Source organism: Propithecus coquereli, unplaced genomic scaffold (assembly GCF_000956105.1).
Source record: "Propithecus coquereli isolate 6110/MARCELLA unplaced genomic scaffold, Pcoq_1.0 Scaffold221, whole genome shotgun sequence".
Classification (NCBI taxonomy): Eukaryota; Metazoa; Chordata; class Mammalia; order Primates; family Indriidae; genus Propithecus; species Propithecus coquereli.
Window position 1 is genome coordinate 766,632 of NW_012147301.1, and position 19,885 is coordinate 786,516.

The following is a 19,885-nucleotide window of genomic DNA, read 5'->3' on the forward strand; positions in this document are numbered from 1 at the left end:
ATGTTGAATTTGGTTGGAGAATCAAGAGGGTCCTGGAAGCCTGCAAGGATTTCCTATTATTGTTATAGTTTATTTGTGTTTGTTCTTTCTGAATGGTATAATAAAACTCATGAAAAAGAAAGGACTGAGACACAGCAAGAAAATCAGTTTCTCACATGCTGTGATGCATTACTGCTACGGTCTGTGTCCCCCTAAAATTTATATGTTGAAATCTAATCCCTAATATGATAGTATTAAGAGGAGAGGCCTTTTGAGAGGTGATTAAGTCATAAGGGCAGAGCTCTCATGAATAGGATTAGTTACCTTATAAAGGAGGCCCAAGAGAGCTTGTTTGCCCCTTCTGCCATGTGAGGACACAGCAAGAAGATGCCATCTATGAAGAATGGGCCCTCACCAGATAACAAATCTGTCAGCACTTTGATCCTGGACTTTTTCAGCCTCCAGAACTGTGAGCAATAAATTTCTGTTGTTTAAAAGTTACCCAGTCTAAGGTATTTTGTCATAGTGGCCCAAATAGACTAAGATACTTACTTTGCACAGTGTCACTGTACTCCCATCAGGAACTCTAAAGGCCAAGGGAAGTTAAACTAATCTGCTCCTGACTTGTAGCTACCTTATTTCAGCCAAGTTTCTAGATCCATGGTTAAATAGATCAGGAAATGAATCTAACCAAATAGGTATGTGTGGGAGGGGAGATCTTTCTACCAATCGATAGTAAGTTTGAAATTGGACAGAAAGATATAACTTAAAAACATGTTGTAATCTGCATGGGGAAGAGATTGCACTACCAAAAGGGTGGTCGTGCAGAATCTAAAGTACAGGGATCCAAAGGAAAGAACTTTGCCAATGCTTATCTGATCCTGCCCAAGGGGGTAAAACATATCTAGTAGATACAAGTATTCTGGTAGCCACAGAAGTATACTCTATTGTGTAGGGCAAGAATAGCTCACCACGCTTCTCTGTAGCCTAGATGAAATAGACTTCAAAACCAGTAATGGGAAAATCCTCATTTGTAAAGTAGAGATGATTATAATATGTACCTCATAGGGTCATATGAGGATTTAGTGGGTTGATACAGGAAAAAGTGCTTAAAATAGGGGCTGGCATGTGGTAAGCACTTAGTAGGTATCAGTTGTTATTATTTTTTAAGACCCAAGATTACCTTTGGCCTGATTCTATATTCAATTAACAACAATTCTATTAATTCTAATTTTACTAGTACCTTACAAATCCAAGAAGAGAGGTGACTTAGAAGGGAATCAAGAATTCTAGTCAAAACTGAGTTTCTAGATCTTCATAGTTGAAGACCACATCATGGAACTGTGGTTCTCAGCAGTTCTGTACATTAGGAAGCATTTTTGATTGTCACTATCACTGGGATTCTGCTGGAATTTAATGCCTAGGGGCTAGGGATGCTGGTTGTGGTCAGTCCTACACAATAGAAAAACTGCCCTGCCCAAAACACCCATAGTGCTCAAATAGACAAACACTGCCCTAGACTACAATGATTCCACCAAAGTACTTACCTCCAAGGCCTAAGCAGCCAGCTGAGCCATCCCTAAATTGTATCTAAATGCAATATCCCATAGTTCTTATATTATCTACAATTTCATATCTGTTAATCACTCTGCTGCTTCCAGATAGCTCCACCAATTGACCCAGATGGTATGTGAAAAGAGCCCCTGCAGTTTCTGAAATTGGGTCATTGATGCCAAATAAAATCTGTTCTCAACATTCCAGAGAGGGTCAAAGTTTGGTAAAATGGAAAAATCCCTCAAGGAAGAGGTTGTCTAAGCCTTACACAAAACCATAGCAGTGGATTGGACTAGCATACTCACATTGGTGAGATCTTCAAAAGCTGATCTCTTTTTGAGTGCTCCTTGAGGTGAAGATGGAGATATCTTTGCTTGGTAATTCTCTCCCCTCTACAAAAGTAAAAGAGATAAATGAGTATATCCAATTGTGAACAGTCTCTTCAGGGACTTTGTGTTATCTTCAGAGTTCAGCAGAAACACCAGAACCTCAAAGGAACCAGGAATGCACGTAATAAACTCCAATAAACTACAACAAAAGGACATTTTGGCATTCAGAGCTGCTTTTTGAGTCCCTAAAGGTGGTAGTCACTCATGATGGGAGACGAGATGATCTTCAGCGTAACTCTCAAAATCAGCAAAATATAGCTTGATAAAGTTAATTTTTCCTCTTACTTCTCTCATATTTATAGTTATTCTATCTAAGATGAACCATTACCTCCCCCACCACTCCTAGTTATTCCTTTAATATGGATGCTTTCAGGTAAATCAGTTTAACAATTTAACATATATTTAAGTATCTCTTATATTAAGTAGCTTTTTAAAGACATTTCCAATAAGGATAATAGTGCACATACCTATACACTGGTCCGGGATCAGTTCTTTACTAGCTGTCGACCTTGAACAAGTCACTTAATCTCTGAGCCTCAATTTTCTTATCAGTAAAATTAGAATGATAACCTACCTTAGAGTCCTTCAGAATCAAATAAGAGAATATGTGTTTTTAAAAATACTCTGTATAAACTTTAAATGGATGGAAACAGTATTTAAAAATGTGTAGTCTGATATGACTGTAAACCTAACAGGGAAAATTTTGTATTTTAAGAAAAAAGTTTTGTAATCCAGATTAATCTCTAATTGTTAGCGTATATAAGGGAGGGAGAGGGGCAAGAAGGAGGGGTGAATATTTTGGAGCAGAAGGAGCTTTCTTTCTAGGTATTCTGTGTCTGTGCATGCCTTACCTCGCTCCCAGAATATGACCATCTTTATGGGGTTAGAGGTTAGGGCAAATCACACTATAGGGTTCTTCTATCCCCTAACAGCTTTTACTTGGTAAAAGTCTCCTATATCTCAGATTTTCCTTATGAAATTCTAAGAACCTGCCCTACCTATATCAGAGAGTTGTTATAATGTGAAGCAGGACACTGGGATCAGACCATTTGCTTTGTTCTCTATTTAGGCCATTAATAAACAGTACATGGCACAGTAAGTGATCAGAAATTTAGAGAACTGGATTCATGATACAATAGACCAATCTGGTACAATAGAGTAATCCTGGAAGAGCTGAGAAGAATTATTTTTGTTCTCTAATTGATTAAGCCAAGAAATAAGTAAACTATTAGTCTTTTATCTAGTTCATGATAAATAAGCCTAGTAGAAATAATTAGCAAAATATAAAATATTATTTTCTCACAAATTATCTAAGAAATAAACTGTCAGTATGTTATCCAATTCCTACTTAATATTACTGGTAGAAATAATCAACTAAAAATAAAATTACAGCTGAAACTGAACCCAGTAAAACTTAAGATTTGCAAAATTGTTCCAAGAAAAGTTAGATTTGGAAAAATAACTGCCACAAAAGAAAACTTACAGTGGTAGAATTCTAGTCAGAAAATTTGACATGGACAAAATCCCAATCAATGTACACAAACTTTCTTGACAAATTTACATGGGAAATAAATTTGGCCACTCCATGAAAATCATTTTAGTAAAACAAAAATGAAAATGATTAGCAAATGTTTATCTGTGATGAGAGAAAACCAATCAAGGAAATTAAATTCATCTAATGATGTTTGCTCCAGGAAATACTCTCTTGATTATAATTCATCAGCATTAGTATAATTCTGATTATGTATGATCATGAACATCGAACACCCCAAGGTTAGAATAACAATGTCAAACTACCCATAAAGTCAAAACAGTAGTGTAAAAAATACACTCATTTATCAAATTTAATAGCTGTGAAAAGCATGATAATATATTTGCTGATGTAATCTTCTTACCAGGAGGTACCAAACAGCCTCTCAGCAAGGTGCTTTGAGCTTCTCAGAGAAAGTAAGAATATAGATGTGATGAGGGCTGAGTGTTGTTTGTTTTTGAGGGTTGTGGAAGTGGTCTTCATTTAAGCACTACATTTATGGGAAGGAAGAGTTCATACTTCCTCCCCAAGTTCAAATTTGCTGGTATTCTCCAACTACAAGGGCTGCCACCCATCCCCAATTTCTCAGAGTAAACCAGACATATTCCAAAAGATCCAAGGGTGAGGATGGGTACTGAACCAACACAGGAAGAGACTACCTGACACACTGTTGAGAAAGATAGCTTGCTCTAACCTTTTCATATTGGCTATGATCACTGGGCACAATTTTGCTGGATGAAGATTTCTTAGTCTTGGGTTTGGAGCTTTGGGGTAGTAGTGGCAGTGGCATCTCTTACAGATTCAGCAGTGTCTTGTCCGAGGTAGAGCTGCAATCAGAAAGCGACTCTTTAAAACACCATTTACCAGAAACACCATAGAATTCTCTGGAAACTGTTGAGAAAACCTAGTCTCTCTATAACATCGCTAGGAGAAAATGGACTTTGAAGTTGGACAGATCTGGGTTCCAATCTTGGTTGTATCACAATTAACCTTGGGCAAATGACTTAAACTCCCTGAGCTTCAGTTACCTCATCTGTAAAATGGAGATAAGTATACCTATCTCTGCAGGCTGTTGTTCAAATTAAATGAGATATTCTATGTAAAAAGCCCAGCGCAGTGCCTGCCGTCCTCTGTGGACACTGGGATGTGGCCTAGCCCCTAGTTTAGGCTTAGCAACACCGTAGACAAATTATGTGGGAGTTTTGCATTGAAAACAATGAAGAACTTGACAGTTCACATAGCATGGAGGCTAGCTAGTAGAGTTAATGTTCTTTAAAAGACATGGGTTCCTGGCAACAGCAATTCTAATGACCCTACAGAGAAGACAAGAGAATGACTGCACATGCACATATGCATGATAGGCCAAACAGTATTCAAAGGATGCATTCAATCGGAAGAAACTGTAACCCAGTTCCAGACACTTGGTAGGAAAATCAAAATTCAAAAGATGAGATATTAAGTATATAATTGGTGACTAAATGTCTTTCATTTTAACTCACAAAAGAGGACTTTTCCAAAGAATTTCAAAAGCATACACATGTATTTTCTTGCCTGCTATTTTTATAGAAAGTAAATGAATTATTATCAAAGGTATAAATCTATGACACTGAAATGACATTGTCACATTTAAATAAAATAGATTTGTAATAGTAAAAAAAAAAAAAAAAGAGATAAACAGCAGAAGGAACTAACTTATTAAAAATCACTTGACATAAGAATTTAATGGTCATTACTTGATCCCAATATCCTTGGAGGGGATTACCTTTGCCCCATCTCAGTGTGGGACCCATTTTATATTCCTTAAGGTTCTTCAAGTTTGTGAGTCCTCAATACTTAGGATACACGTATGTGTCTTACAAGCAAATACATAATTAGGAAGAATCATTGTTTGGATACACAAAAGACTCTTTCCAACCAGATATATCTGCCTTCTAACTCGACTCACATTTAATTTCCAAGTTCAACTGCATTTGACAAAGAACAGGCTTTCCTAAGAGAGATCTAAAGGCAATGCAACAAACTTACCACTATGTACCAGATACTTCAGGCAATGGAGACATAAACACAAATCATAGATCTTATCATATACATATTCACATACACAGTTCTAATGTTAACAAAAATGTGACAAATGATTTAATAAAGGTAGATACAAAGTACTTGTTATGGACTGAATGTTCCCATCCATCTGCCCAAAATTCATGTTGACATCCTTTCTTTCTTTTTTTTTTTTTTTTTGTAGAGATGGGATCTCACTATTTTGCCCAGGCTGGCCTTGAACTCCTGGCCTCAAGTGATCCTGCCATCTCGGCCTCCCAAAGTGCTGGGGATGACAGGTGTGAGCCACCATGTCCAGCCCATATGTTGACATTCTAACCCCCAACGTGATGATATTAGGAGATGAGGCCTTTGGGAGGTGTTTAGGTCTGAGGGTAGAGCCCTTGTGAATGGGATTAATTCCCTTACAAACAACAGACACCCCCCCTCCCAAAGAGAGCTCTCTTATCCTTTTCTGCCATGTGAGGATACAACAACAAAATAGCCATCTATGAACTAGGAAGCAGGAAGCAGACACCAAATCTGCCAGTGCCTTGATCTTGGACTTCTCAGCCTCCAGAACTGTGAGAACTAAATTTCTGTTGTTTAAGCCACCCAGTCCGTGGCACTTTACTATAGCAACCCCAACTAAGACAGTACTATAGAAACATAATGGAAAGTCAGTAATCCTTTCCAGGATGGGGGTAGAGGAAGCAACATTTGATCAGGGCTTACATGGCAAACAACTCCCCAAGGTGACTAAGGAGCTTTCTAGGCAAAGAAAGCCTGAGCCCAGGCAGAGGCATGAACACAGAGTTCAGGGACATCCTAGAGGTCTGGAGGATGGAACATAAAGAATGTGTTGGGGAGGGGTTAGAAAGGAGCTGAAAACCTAGGCTGGGGCCAGGCTGGTAAGAAAGGCATGCAGAGAAGACTGTAGCTTGACGGGAAAGTTTAAGGAGAAAGGCTGATTTGGGTTTTTCTTTGGATGGAGAAGTATTAGACATTTTGTAGGTGAGGACAAGCCAGTGCAAGCATGTGCCTTCACATTTATTACTTCAGTTGATCCTCACAACAAAACTGCAAGGGTAAGCAGAACAGATATAATTCTCTCCATTTTATAGTCTCAGATGAGCTAAGTGACTTACTACCCAGTACAAACTATTAAGTGGCATAGGCCACCCAGCTCTTTCCAGGGCTCTTTCTAAAATACCATGAAGTCTCTCTGATCACACTCAAAAACATTCCAAAACAGTGAAAGGCCATAATGTGAAAAGGTAGAATGAGTACAGGCCTTGGAATCTGTGCAACTGGGCTTCTAAACCAGCCAACAGCTATAACACCATTTACTTGCAGAGGACTCGTGTGGCTCAAATGTAAATTTATATGTACAAAACCTGACCCACAGTGGGCACTCGATAAATGGTGCATCTTACTCTCCTTGTCTTCCCTCAAACCCAACCCTATTTTCCATCTCATCCCTCAAACCTCAGCCAAGCAGCAATACAGCTAAATTGGGTGTACCCACCCTTAACTGCACTCTATGAAAACCACCTACCTCACTATTATTATCCATGCCTCATACAATTTTTTATGGATGTTCAAAGGCACATGCTCTGAAACCTTTACCTTTCAAAGGGAAAGAAATCTGGAGTCCACAGGCTAGAAAACTCTCAGTTTATGACATTACAGGTTAACTAAATCTCTGAGAAAATAATATTTTTCATATAATGGTCACATACCACATTCATTATCCTGAACACTAATCACTTGCTTTGGGGGACACATACACTGACAGGTAAACTAATTTCCCTGCTGCTGGGGGTAAGGAGGGGAATAAGAGAAGGGATTGACACCACCAAAAATATCCTTTCATAAAAGGACACTCTCTGCAGGACACTCTCACCTTCTGCCACCTACAGAACCCTGAGCCTTACTTGGACAAGAAAATTAGAATCCTTTCCCCTTTTCAGACTTTCCATTTCCCCTACATACACACTGACAAGTGTTACAGACCCCGCTGGGCAACCCAGGGCTGGTGCTGAAACCCACACAGGGGCAGCAGAGCTAAGCTACTCAAAACAGTCTACAGTAAGGAGTAGCAACTTCATTTTTATATATAAAGGCAGGTTACAGACAGCAAGGCACTGAGCAGAGAAAGCAGCATGGTGTCAATAAAGCAGCACTGGGCTGGGAAGGATGCCTAGGGTCTAGTTCTGGCCCTGCCCCCAGCTGGGTGACACTGGGCAAGTCCCTTTACCTCTCTGGGCCTCAGTTTCTCCACCTAATAAAAAGATGCAATGGGACCAGAGCCTCCTACTCAGTGTGGTCAATGGACAAGCAACATTAACATCACCTGGAAGCTTGTTAGCAATTTAAAATCTCAGGCCCCAAACTAGGGCTACCAAATCGAAATCTGAAAATTAACAATATCCTCAGGTGATCTGTATACCCTTTAAAGCTTAAGAACCATTGTTCTAGGGTCCCTTTGACCTCTGACCTTCTAGGATTCTAAGTGGACCATCGCAGAGGTTGGTGGGAAAGCCAGAGCTGAAGAGGGTTGGAGGCAGGGATAGAAGAGAGCCAGCAGAGATAAAAGGTATAACAACGGAGTAAGTACACATGTGTCCATCCTCCCTTCCTCTCCTTCAACCTGTAATTCAAAAGACATCCTGCAAGTAGCATTCTATGACTTAAATATTTCTGATCCCTCAGCACTTGTAGATGAAATTAATCCTGCACACTTTCACTCGTGAAAAGACGTTTTGTAAAAGTACTCTGATTCAGGCACGTGTACTAGTCGCTCCATCTAAATGCTGGGATCCAGTCTCATTTGCTCTGCCATCTCACCCTCTAATACACACTCCCTGCCCAAGCTCGTGCAGGGCTCACTCCGCAGACTGCTGACTGGAAGGAGTACGAGACAAAATTTAGTCGTAGGGACGCTGCGCATCCCTGCAAGAGAAGACAGCGTGTAACAAGGGGCTGGAGTGACGCCCAAGGACTGACCAGCAGGCGACAGAGCCGGACACTGGAGCCGGTAGTACAAGCCCAAAGACGCCTACCTCACACCGAGATTGAGGACAAACAGGAAAGACCACGGACGCACCCCTAGACCAGGAGAGGCCAGGGAAATGAAAGGAGCTCCTTGTCCTAGCGACCCGAGTCCGTCTCAACCTAGCCTGTACGCCCTCCAACCGGTTCAGTTGGGGATTTTGAAAACTAAGGCCCTGAGGAAGCGCAGTGGCGATTGGCCAGCAGAGGGCCAATCAGCGTGCACAGCTGTTTCGTGCACACGCCTAGCAAGGAGGGGCGGGGCTGGATATTTTTAAATTGAACTCTGCAGCTAATGGACTTCGCATTGGGGCGTGGTTTTGAGTACAATTGGTTGCACCAGGCTGGGCTGACTTGCCGGGATCACCGGGTCTCTTTAAAGATACTTTTTCATTTAAATAATCCTGCTGGAGGATGGTGAGAACAAAGCAGCCGTATAATGTAGGTTTAGACCTATTAAAACATTAATATTAATAACCTCTTATAGAATCAAGCATTAACTCCTGCAGGTTTCACAGGTGGCCTTGTGAAGGAAGCAGGGCAGAAGTTACTGCCCCTATTTCATGAATGAGCACCTGAAATGCAGACAGCTAATAGTACTAGTTAACATTAATGCAGCACTAGCTCTGTGCTACTTGCTATAAATTTTTTATTACTTTAAATTCTGTCCCAAAAGCAGGTATTTTTATTATTGCCATTTTACAGATATATTGTAGTTTGCTAACTGCTCAATATCACAAGGCTACATTATGGCAAAGTAGGTACTACAATCCTGATATTCATTTCATTCATACATTAGTTCAGTTGTTTAACAAATATTTATTGAACACCTGCTTTGTGCCAGGAACTAGAAAAAATATATATGAGGGATTGACAAAGGATTTAAAGAATTTATAACCCTGCCCTGTCCTCTGAGGGGGCAAAGAGAAAATGGAGATGCCAGGTATAAAATCTAGGACTTCTTGCATATTCAGCAGGTACTCTACCACTGAACTACATCCTTACCTTTATTATTAGCCCATTCTCCTTTTAGTATCTTGTAGCCTCTACATTAAGGGTAATATATGATCCAGGCCCTCTTCTTAATCTCCCTAGGTTATCTCATCCAGATCCACGAATTTAAATATCATCTAAAAGCTGGCCCTAGTCTCCAGACTCATAAATCCAAATTACTACTCCACATCTCCACTTGGATGTCTAATAGACACTTCAAATTAAATGTGTTTACAATAGAACTCTTAATTATCAACCCCCTCCCCAAACCTGATCCTTCCCCCAATGTCCCCTATTTCAGAAATTAGTACCACATCAAACCTGTTACTCAAGCCAGAAACCTGAGTATCATCTTTGATTCAAACTCTTTTCCATTACCTCACCCTCCCATATCCAATCCTTAAGCAAGTTCTATTGATTCCACCTCAAAATATCTTATATCCATCCACTTTTCTCCATCTCCACTGCCACCTAGTCTCTCTTTGGCTCACTGTCAAGGGCCTCCAAGCTGCTCTTCCCCTTTCCACTCTTACCCTTCTCTAATATGAATACACAACAAGAGTGATCTTTTTTAAAAATAAAAATAGCATCATGTCCCTCTCTTACTTCAGTTGTTTCCCACAGAACTTAAAATAAAACACTAACTCCTTACCCTGTTCTACAAGGTCCTGCCTGCCTGATCAGCCTCATCTCATACCACTGCCTGTCTTATTCACTCCACTCCAACCATAATGGTCTTCTTTGAAAGCTTTAAATGTACCAAACTCCCTCTCCTTGGGTATTTTTGCACGTAATGTTCCCACTGCCTGGAACATTCTCCCCTCCATTTTTTTAATTGCAAGTTTTTTTCTCAAGGCTCAAGTCTCAGTTTAAATGTCTCCTCTTCAGAGAGGCCTTGGCCGACCATGTTATTTAAAGGACAATTCTTCTCCCATTCCATTATACTCTAGCTCAGCCCCTTACTTTTTTTTAGAGTAATTACAATTACAACTACAAATAACAATTACAAATTACTATTTGTAATCTTTTTAATGTATCTCCTTATTCAAGAATGCAAGGTAATGGCAAGGACAATATATATTGCACTCTATCTCCAGTGATTAGCATTAATGAAAGCTTACATTTATCAATTGTCTATTATATGTTTATCACTGTTCTAACACTTGTAACAATCTAATGAAGTTTTAATATCCCCAACACCTGAGGCACAGAAAAGTTTAGTAACTTGCCCAAGATCACACAGCTAGTAAGTGATCAGATTGGGATTTAAACCCAGGCAGTCTGATTCCATAGAACAAACACATAACCATTACTCTATACCTACCTCCTTGATAGATGACTGAAAAATATTTGTTAACTAAGTAAATGAGTAGCTTCCTTTAAGGGTCATCACTGTGGCTAAGCGTCCTACTGAGATGCACTATAAAGGAAATGCAGTGTTAACACAAGTCTTTAGGCATGAGAGGAAAAGGTCCATCCATAAAAACAACAGCAACACAAAAACTATAAAACAAGCAATTTTGTTTTTCCTATTCTTCCCAGCCTTTTATAAAACCAAAAAAACTTATTGAAAGTTGTGATTTTTCCAAAATTCCTTAAATTTATTTTTCCCTTAGCCTTCATACCTCTAGTTGACTTAACCTTTCTTTGGGTAGCATCCAGAGAGAACACTGAGAAAAGAGAGGACAGCCCTCCAACTCCACAATTTTCCAATATTTCCCTCCTGCCAGGTATACAACATTCTCTTAAACTCTCCTTTCTCTTTCTCCCTACACTCCTGTATTAAAACCTGACAGAAAAGATCTGTCATTATCAACCTCACTTTTACATGAAAATATATTCCAGATGGATCCAAGATTTAAATGTGAAAATGAAATCATGGAAATACTAGACATAATATAAAACAATATTTTTGTAATCTTGCAAAAGGAAAAAATCCTTTATGAACAAGACAAAAAAATTTAGTAGCTAAAAATGTTTGAATTTCTGTTTGGCAAAACAAACAACAAATGAAACAAAGTTAAAGAAATCTAACAACAAACTGGCAGAAACAACGGCAATACAAAATAACAAAAGAATAATTTCCAAAATGTATACTGAAAACTTTATGATCAATAAGAAAAAGATGAACTGCCCATCAAAAAAGTTGCCAAGAAAACAAATACAGAATACAAATGGTTAATAAAAATGAAAATATGTTTTTCACTAAAAACAAAAACAAAATAAAATAGTAATGGATTATTTGTTTAGGACATTGACAAAGATTTAATAGATTGATGATAAATAACTTCTGTTGGTGAGGGAGTGGGTAAACAGGTACTTTTGGTCATTGTCGGCGGGAATAAATACTGCCATAAACTTTGGGTTATTTGAAAATACCTATTGAATTTTAAATTTTTCGGCCTTTTTACCCATGGATTCTAATACTGGTATCTTTCCTATAAAGTCACTTATTCTAGAAATAAGGCTGGAAATTTCCCAAATTTGGGAGAGACATAAACCTAGATTGAAGAAGCTAAGCAAACTCCAAATAGGATAAACCTATAAAATTAATACAAAGACACATCATAATCAAACTTCTTAAAATTAACAACAAAGAAAAATATGTTGAAAGCAGCAAGAAAGGAATGACACCTTTCTAAGAGAAGTAAAAACTTTTGAATAACGGTGGATTTCTCATTAGAAACCATGCAGGCCAGAAGGAGGTGACACAATGTTTTCTAAGAACTAAAAGAAAACAGCTGTAAACTCAGAATTCTATATCTAGGGAAAATATCCTTCAGGGGTGAAGGGGAAATCAAGATATTCCTAGATGAAGGAAATCTAAGAGAATTTGTTGCCAGCAAATCTATCCTAATGGAATAGAAAGTTCACAAAATAGAGAAAAAATGGTAATAGGAAGAATCTTAAAACATCAGAAAGAAAAAACAATGGAAAAAGCAAAGTATAGGTAAATACAATAGACTTTCCTTCTGATTCTGAGTTTTCTCAATTATGTTTGACAGTGATAGCAAAAATTAGAACATTGTTTGATGTAGGTCTCAAGGTATGTAGAGGAAATGTATAAAATAGTAATATTATCAATGAAAGAGAGTAAAGAGATGTAAATGGAGGAAAGGTTTCTACATCTTTCTCAAACAGGGAAAATGTTAAGTCCAGTAAAATGTAAAAAGATACGTATATATACATCTCTTTCTCTCTCTCTCTCTTTACACACACACACGGTAATACCCAGAGCAACCATTATAAAAGCTATACAAAGAGAGACACTCAAAAACATTATCAATACATCAAAATGAAATTCTAAAGAATGTTCAAGTAACTGACTGGAAGGCATGAAAAAGAAAACATAAAAATTAAAAATAGAAGGAATAATCAAAAAACAAAAAATAAAATGGCATACTTAAGCCATAACATATCAATAATCACATTAAATGTAAATCATTTAAGTAGAGCAATTAACAGAGATTAGCAAAGGGAATTCAAAAAGCATATCCCCCAAACATACTGTCAACAAGAAACCCACTTCAAATATAAATTGGTAAAAATTAAAAAGTAGAAAAAGATATACCATGCAAAAATTAATTTTAAAGAAGCAAGAGTAGCTATATTAAAACCAGATAAAGTAATATCAGAGCAAAATAAATTACCAGGGACAGAGAGGAACATTACATAATGATAAAATGGCCAACCCACCAAGAACATATAGCAATCCTAAATGTGTATGCACCAATCAACAGAGTGGCAAAATATGTGAAGCAAAGACTGATAGAACTGAAAAGAAAAATAGACAAATTTACATTTATAATTGGAAGCTTCAACATCCCTATCTCAATAATTGATTTTTTAAAAACAGCTAGATAAAAATCAGCAAAGATATAGAACTCAACACCACCAGCAACAAAATCTAATTGACATTTATAGAACACCCCCACAACAGAATACACATTTCTGTCAAGTGCCCATGAAAGATTTACCAAAATAGACCATACCCTCAATTATAAAACAAACCTCAGCAAATAAAAAAGAACTGAAATCATAACAAAGTATGTTCTCTGACCACAATGGAATCAAACTAGAAACCAGTAACAAAAATAACTGGAAAATCTCCAAACACTTGGAAACTAAACAACACACCTCATGGATCAAAGATGAAGTTTTAATCCAAATCCAAAAATACATTGAACTGAATGAAAATGAAAATACGACATATCAAAATTTGCGGGACACAGCTAAAGCAGTGCTGAAAGGGGAATTTATCACTAACTATTAATACTTACATTAGAAAAAAGGAGAAGTCTAAAACTCAATACTTTAAGTTCCCACCTCAATACTAGAAAAGGAAGAGCAAAATAGGCCGGATGTGGTGGCTCACACTTGTAATCCTAGCACTGTGGGAGGCTGAGGTGGGAGGATCACTTGAACTTCGGAGACCAGCCTGAGCAAGAGGGAGACCCTGTCTCTACAAAAAAATAGAAAAAAATAGCTGGGTGTAGTGGTGGGCATCTGTAGTCCCAGCTACTGGGGAGGCTGTGGGAGTTGGAGGTTGCAGTGAGCTAAGATGGCACCACTGCACTCTAGCTGGGGCAACAGAGTGAGACTCTGCAAAAAAAAAAAAAAAAAAAAGAAGAAGAAAAAGAAGAGCAAAATAAATCCAATGCAAACATAGAGTGGTAAATAATAAAGATAAAAGCAGAAATTAATGAAATTGGAAACAGAAAAACTAATAGTGAAAATCAATGAAACAAAAAGCTGATTCTTTGAAAACATCAAAACCTAACAACCTCTGGCAGACTTGAAAAAAAAAAAAAGAAAGCACAAAGTACCAATATCAGAAACGATACAGATAAATAAGTACATTAGAAATCTGATGTACAACACAGTGCCTGTAGTTGACAATACTGCATCACGTACTTCCAAATTTGTTAAGAGGATAGATCTCATATTAAGTGTTATTAGACCCCCCCAAAAAAAACCAACAACAACAAAAACAAGGGACACAAGAAAACTTTGGGAGGTGTTGGTGTTAGATATATCTATTATCTTGACTGTGGTGATGGAATCATGGGTGTTTGCATATAACCAAGTTCAGCAAACTGTACATATTAAAAATGTACAGTTCTTTGTATATCAATTATACTTCAATAAAACTGTCTTTTAAAAAGAAATGAAACAGAGGACACTATGAACAACTCTACACACGTAAATTTGACAACTTAAAAGAAATGGACCAATTCCTTGGAAAGTACAAACTACCACAACACACCGAATATGAAATACATAATTTGAATAGTCCCATAATTTTAAAGAAATTCCATTTTTAAATTTAAAATTCCCCCCAAAAAAGGAATCTCCAGGCCCAGATGATTTCACTGGAGAATTAAGCCAAACTTTTAAAGAATAATTAACACCAATTCTGTATCTATCGCTTTCAGAAAATAAAAGAGGGAACACTGTTACTGTGATATCAAAACCATCCACAGACAATACAAAATAAGAAAACTACAGGCCAATATCCCTCATAAATATAGAGCAAAATTCTTAACAAGGTATTAGCAATATATAAAAAATATTATATACCATGACCAAGTGGGATTTATTCCAGGGATGCAAGGCTGGTTCAAATAATCAGCACATGTAGTCAACCCTCTATATTGTCTTGTACACTAAAAACTTGTACACTAAAACTACAAAACATTATTGAGAGAAATTAAAAACCTAAATGGAAAGACATTCCGTGTTCATCTATCAGGTTACTTAATATTGTTAAAACAGCAATAATCCCCAGATTAATCTACAGAATCAATGTGATCCCTATCAAAATATGCACCCAAAAGAATGAACATACCAGGCCCAAGAATGCTATCATTTGAAAATCCTTCTTGCAAGGTTGGCCCTTGGCTAGCATCTGGGAACTTATATTTGGGGAGGGTTCCCACCACCCTAAGTGATAAGATTAGTTCACTTTGCCTTATGGTTTGTGGTGAATACCAGGTTTCCTCCTGGGAGTCTGGAATTTTGGTAAGTGGTAGCAGAGGGTGCCTGCATAACCAGTCCTCGATAAAAACCCTTGCCACTGAATCTCTAATGAGCTTCCCTCATAGACAACCTTTCACGCATATTGTCACACTCCTTTCTGAAAAAGCTAGGGCTAAGTAAAAGAAGCCAGTCACAAAAGACCACATATTGTATGATTCCATTTACATTGAATGTCCAGAATAGGCAAATCTATACAGATACAAAGTAGATTAGTGGTTGCCTAAAGTTGGGAGGTATAGGGGTGGAGGGGTGGCTGGGGTGTGATAGCTAAAAGGTACAGGGTTTCTTTTTGGGGTGATGAAAAATCTAAATTGGTTATGGTGATGGTTGCACAACTCTGTGAATACGGTATATTAAAAACATCATTGAATTGTACCCTTTAAATGGATGCATTATATGTTATATGAATTATATTTCAATAAAGCCATTAGAAAAAAGCATTGTAAATAATAAAACATATCAGTTGTTTTTAAAAAAGATTATGTTGAAGAGTGGCAAGAATAGACTCAATGGAACCAGTTAGCAAGTTATTACGATAATCCAGGCAATTTGGATCAGGATGATCTAATGTTCTTGGCCTTGGCCAAGCACTTCCATATGGTCCTAGACATAGCAATTTTTGAACAACCATCACCATTAATTTTCAATTATATAAATATCCTTAAGTACTTACCAATATCTATGAACCTGGTGCTATCCTTTTCAGGGTAAATGAAAATGAATAAAACACATTCTCCTCAAGCAGTTCCGTATTTGCAAAGATAAAGGTCATACTGAAACGAATGCACCACACAGGCAGAACGTGATAGATGAATTACAAATTCACAAGGTGAATATAAAACTGCTAAGGATTTCAGATGACACATGTTCTTGAAAGCCCGCTATTATTGTCAACACCATCACTATTGTCAAAATCATCTCAACATCACCAAGAGCAATTACTGAGTGTCTAAGTACATGAGCCACTGCTAGGTTCCATAAAGAGTTGGACAGTCACTGCCTTCCTTGAACCTATACACATCTTTATGATGGAAATATCAAGGAAATGTACTAATAAATACAACATACACAAAAATGCAGTTTTTAGGATGGAGAATGATCCTATCAAGGAGGAATCACCAATTTCCCTTTTAATTTGAGGAATGCTTTCTCAAAATGGGCTTTTGTATGGGCTTTTGCACTGTGTGGGAACCTGTTTTCCAAGAGCTGCGACCTCCTAGGGTCACACGAAGTCATTACCCCGATTCACCGTCTTGATTTTGACAGCAAGAGGCACAGGTGGTCTAAACCTGACATTCCCACAGCACGACTACATGCCAAAGCTGAAGACGAGGCCAATCTCCACCCAATTTTAATGTCCCTAAGGGAAAGGATAAAGACTTTCTCAGCAATTAATACTATATTTAAATGCTTTTAAAAGATTATTTGGCCGGATGTTCCGGACAAGTTTGTATGTTTGACGGGAAAAAAAAAAATCTGATTAATGGGCTAGTTTTCCTCCCAACCGGTTTTCCTCCCATCACTCCAGCCCTGACACAGTATATATTGATATATTTATAACACATAATAAATATATAAGGCAAAAAGCTCGGGTAGTGGCTAGCATAACAAGTTGTATGTTTAACAGACCATAGACGGATTAGAACAAGAGCTATGTACTAGAAAGTTCTTCACCAATCAGATACGGAAACAAGACAAAACAAACAAAACAAAACAAACAAAACAAAAAACAAAACAAAAAACACGGATGAGGGGCAGAGGGAGTGAGAACTAACCGCATCGGTTTAACCGCCGCCTCAGAATAACAGTCACCAGAAAATAAACCGTCTCATAAAGCTGCCCCCAGAGGCGGCCAGGCTGACCCAACCATTCTCACCAGCAGGGGGGGATAAGGAATCAGCGCTTCGTTCAGTCAGACTTGAAACCACCAGATGGGGCCAGAAGATCAGAATATGTACCCTTTATACCTTTCTTTTTCTCAGGGACTTTCTCTTCTGGATGTCCAGCCCCTGGAAGAAGGAAAAGGCATACTGACCTCTGCGCACGCACACACGCGCGCACCCCCCGCCTCCGAGACGATGGAAGCGGCCAGTGCCGGATCCAGCTGGACCAACGGCCAAAACGGCCTCTGTGCTGCAGCTACTCCTTTATAAAATCGGGATTAAAATCGTGCCCATTTCAGAATGTTGTGTGAGAATTAAATGAGATAGTAAAACACAGAAGCAGGCAAATCCCCAGGCCTAACTCCAGACCTGCAGAAAGAAACTGTAGGATGGGGCCCAACTATCTTGGTTTAATCACCCTAGAGGTGATTCTGGTGCGAGCTAAAGTGTGACAGTTACTGCTCTGGGAAGAAGCCTGTCCGCTCACATAGCTAACCAAGTTTTTTGGTCATTGTTACAGATCCCATGACACCATGACTTCTGAATTATGTTTCCTTCCTGAAATTCTAAAACCATCTCTTGTTTCTTGAGCCCAGCTGTGTGCCCACTATTGTATTTATAATATATAATAAATGTGTAAGGCAAAAAGCTCGTGTAATGGCTGGGTACAATGAAAAAGAGACAGAGAATCTGCCCTCCAGGCTTGCTATGTAGGTGATCCGGGAATAGGAAAAGTTAATTAACTCTACAAGGCCAGATCTAGTAAATGTCAGATGAATTATACTGACAATAAGCAAATGTTCTAGGAAATCAAAGGAGGGAAATTTCACAATTATAAGAGGGAGGAGCCTGACCAGAAATGGCCACAGCCAAGCCAAGCCCACCCCTCAAAAATAGCTGTAAGCCATTTTCTACAGCAAGGCTACAGAAGAGACCTTAGCTCCCCAATTAAGCCCCTGCCTATAAAGGAACCTCCAACATACCTGAGTCCACTTGCCTTTAATGGCTGCCCCCTGAATTTTTTTAAAAAAGAGAATATAGCTTTTAAAAATCCTTCATTTTCTTCCTCCACTCCTTCAATCACTCATAGGAAAGGACACATATGCACAATACAGATGTAACATAAATACATGACATAAGTAATTATGCAGCACTATTGCCGAGATATTCAAAATAGCTATTTAATTTTTCACTTTAGAATGGTTGCATGATGCTGCTTTAAATGACATTGTGCATTCTCATGGCTGGAACACAATTCAGGAGAAAAAGAAATGATGTTCCCAATTATACTGGTCCTCAATAAACGATGTCTGATAATCATCGGCATCACTGCCCATTTTCCAAATGGTCACAGTGTCATCACATAAACGAAATTAGGTACTGGAAGATACTCAGCAAGACGAACAGGCACACAGTGATTTCATGAAGGCTGATAGTTTACTTCATTTAATTTCCTTTTGCCGTTATTCATAATAATTATATTACAAACACGGGTACCATTTTTATTACCTTAATAGTTTTTCAAGCCAAATGCAAACTGAAAGCATATTTAAAGTGTTGATTTGTACTATTATTCACAAGTTTGTGTGGAAAAGAAGATGTTTGGGTGGAATAAACAAAGTTAGAAAATGGGTAATGATGGTTAGGAAGAAAATGATGACCAAGGCTTTTGTGTTTAACATCTCTATGTTTGGCTCTTAAAGGCTAGCCTAACTGCAGACTATTCACACTCTACCACGCATATTCCTTATTTTGCTCTTTGAACATCCCTTCTCCCTCATCTGTCCCCCGACACCACCACTCACTGTAGGCCAGTTTAAGAGCCTCAGCAGCTTCAGAGAAAGAAGCAGCAGTGGATATACTGTGACCTATGTCTGAGCCAGGTCTGCTTTGATTCTTCCCTTACATTTTTATCACTGGTTTCACATCCAAATGCTGCTCTTGCCTGCTCCTGGTCAGCCTCCAGGATGACAGGATTGAGGTGCCATGGGACAGTGCTCTAATCATCCATAGTAGTTCTTTCTTTGTCATTTGGGGATTTGGTAAGACATTTTCCAGGCACAGATCATGAATGTTCCCTTCTGGGCTGCGAGACATAGAGGTTTTTTTTGTTGTTGTTTTTTATCTCTTAGAAATATGTGTTCTTGTGCTTGGAGAATACATAAACATTTTCTTCCTTTGCTCAAATTCCACAGGGATGAGCCAGACACAGGAGCTCCAACTTTGTCTTTAATCATCAAAAGTTTCCCCTTGACAAAAGGGTGGTATAGGAAAAACAGGTCCTATACTGTGGATTTTAGCTGATCGCCATTGACAAAGACCCTCTTCTTGACCAACTTTAGTCAGGCTCCTCTGAGCCCACTTATTGACTAGGCCTCAACCTTGGCCTATAAGAACTGCAACTTTCAGTATAAATTATTTCACCC

General features: G+C 38.3%; 1 protein-coding gene across 1 annotated transcript in view; it reads right to left on the reverse strand.

Annotated features, from left to right (window-relative positions):
• CCNB3 (cyclin B3) overlaps positions 1-19,499 on the reverse strand; it is a 63,983-nt gene extending 44,484 nt beyond the window's left edge. Inside the window, exons 1-5 of the mRNA XM_012644852.1 lie at positions 19,405-19,499; positions 17,535-17,585; positions 4,796-4,873; positions 4,148-4,280; positions 1,839-1,925 (exon numbers count right to left, since the gene is read on the reverse strand). Of these exons, the coding sequence (XP_012500306.1) occupies positions 1,839-1,925; positions 4,148-4,243 (183 nt within the window). The 5' untranslated portion in view covers positions 4,244-4,280; positions 4,796-4,873; positions 17,535-17,585; positions 19,405-19,499. The remainder of the gene's footprint in view (positions 1-1,838; positions 1,926-4,147; positions 4,281-4,795; positions 4,874-17,534; positions 17,586-19,404) is intronic.
• Between the last annotated feature and the right edge of the window lie 386 nt (positions 19,500-19,885).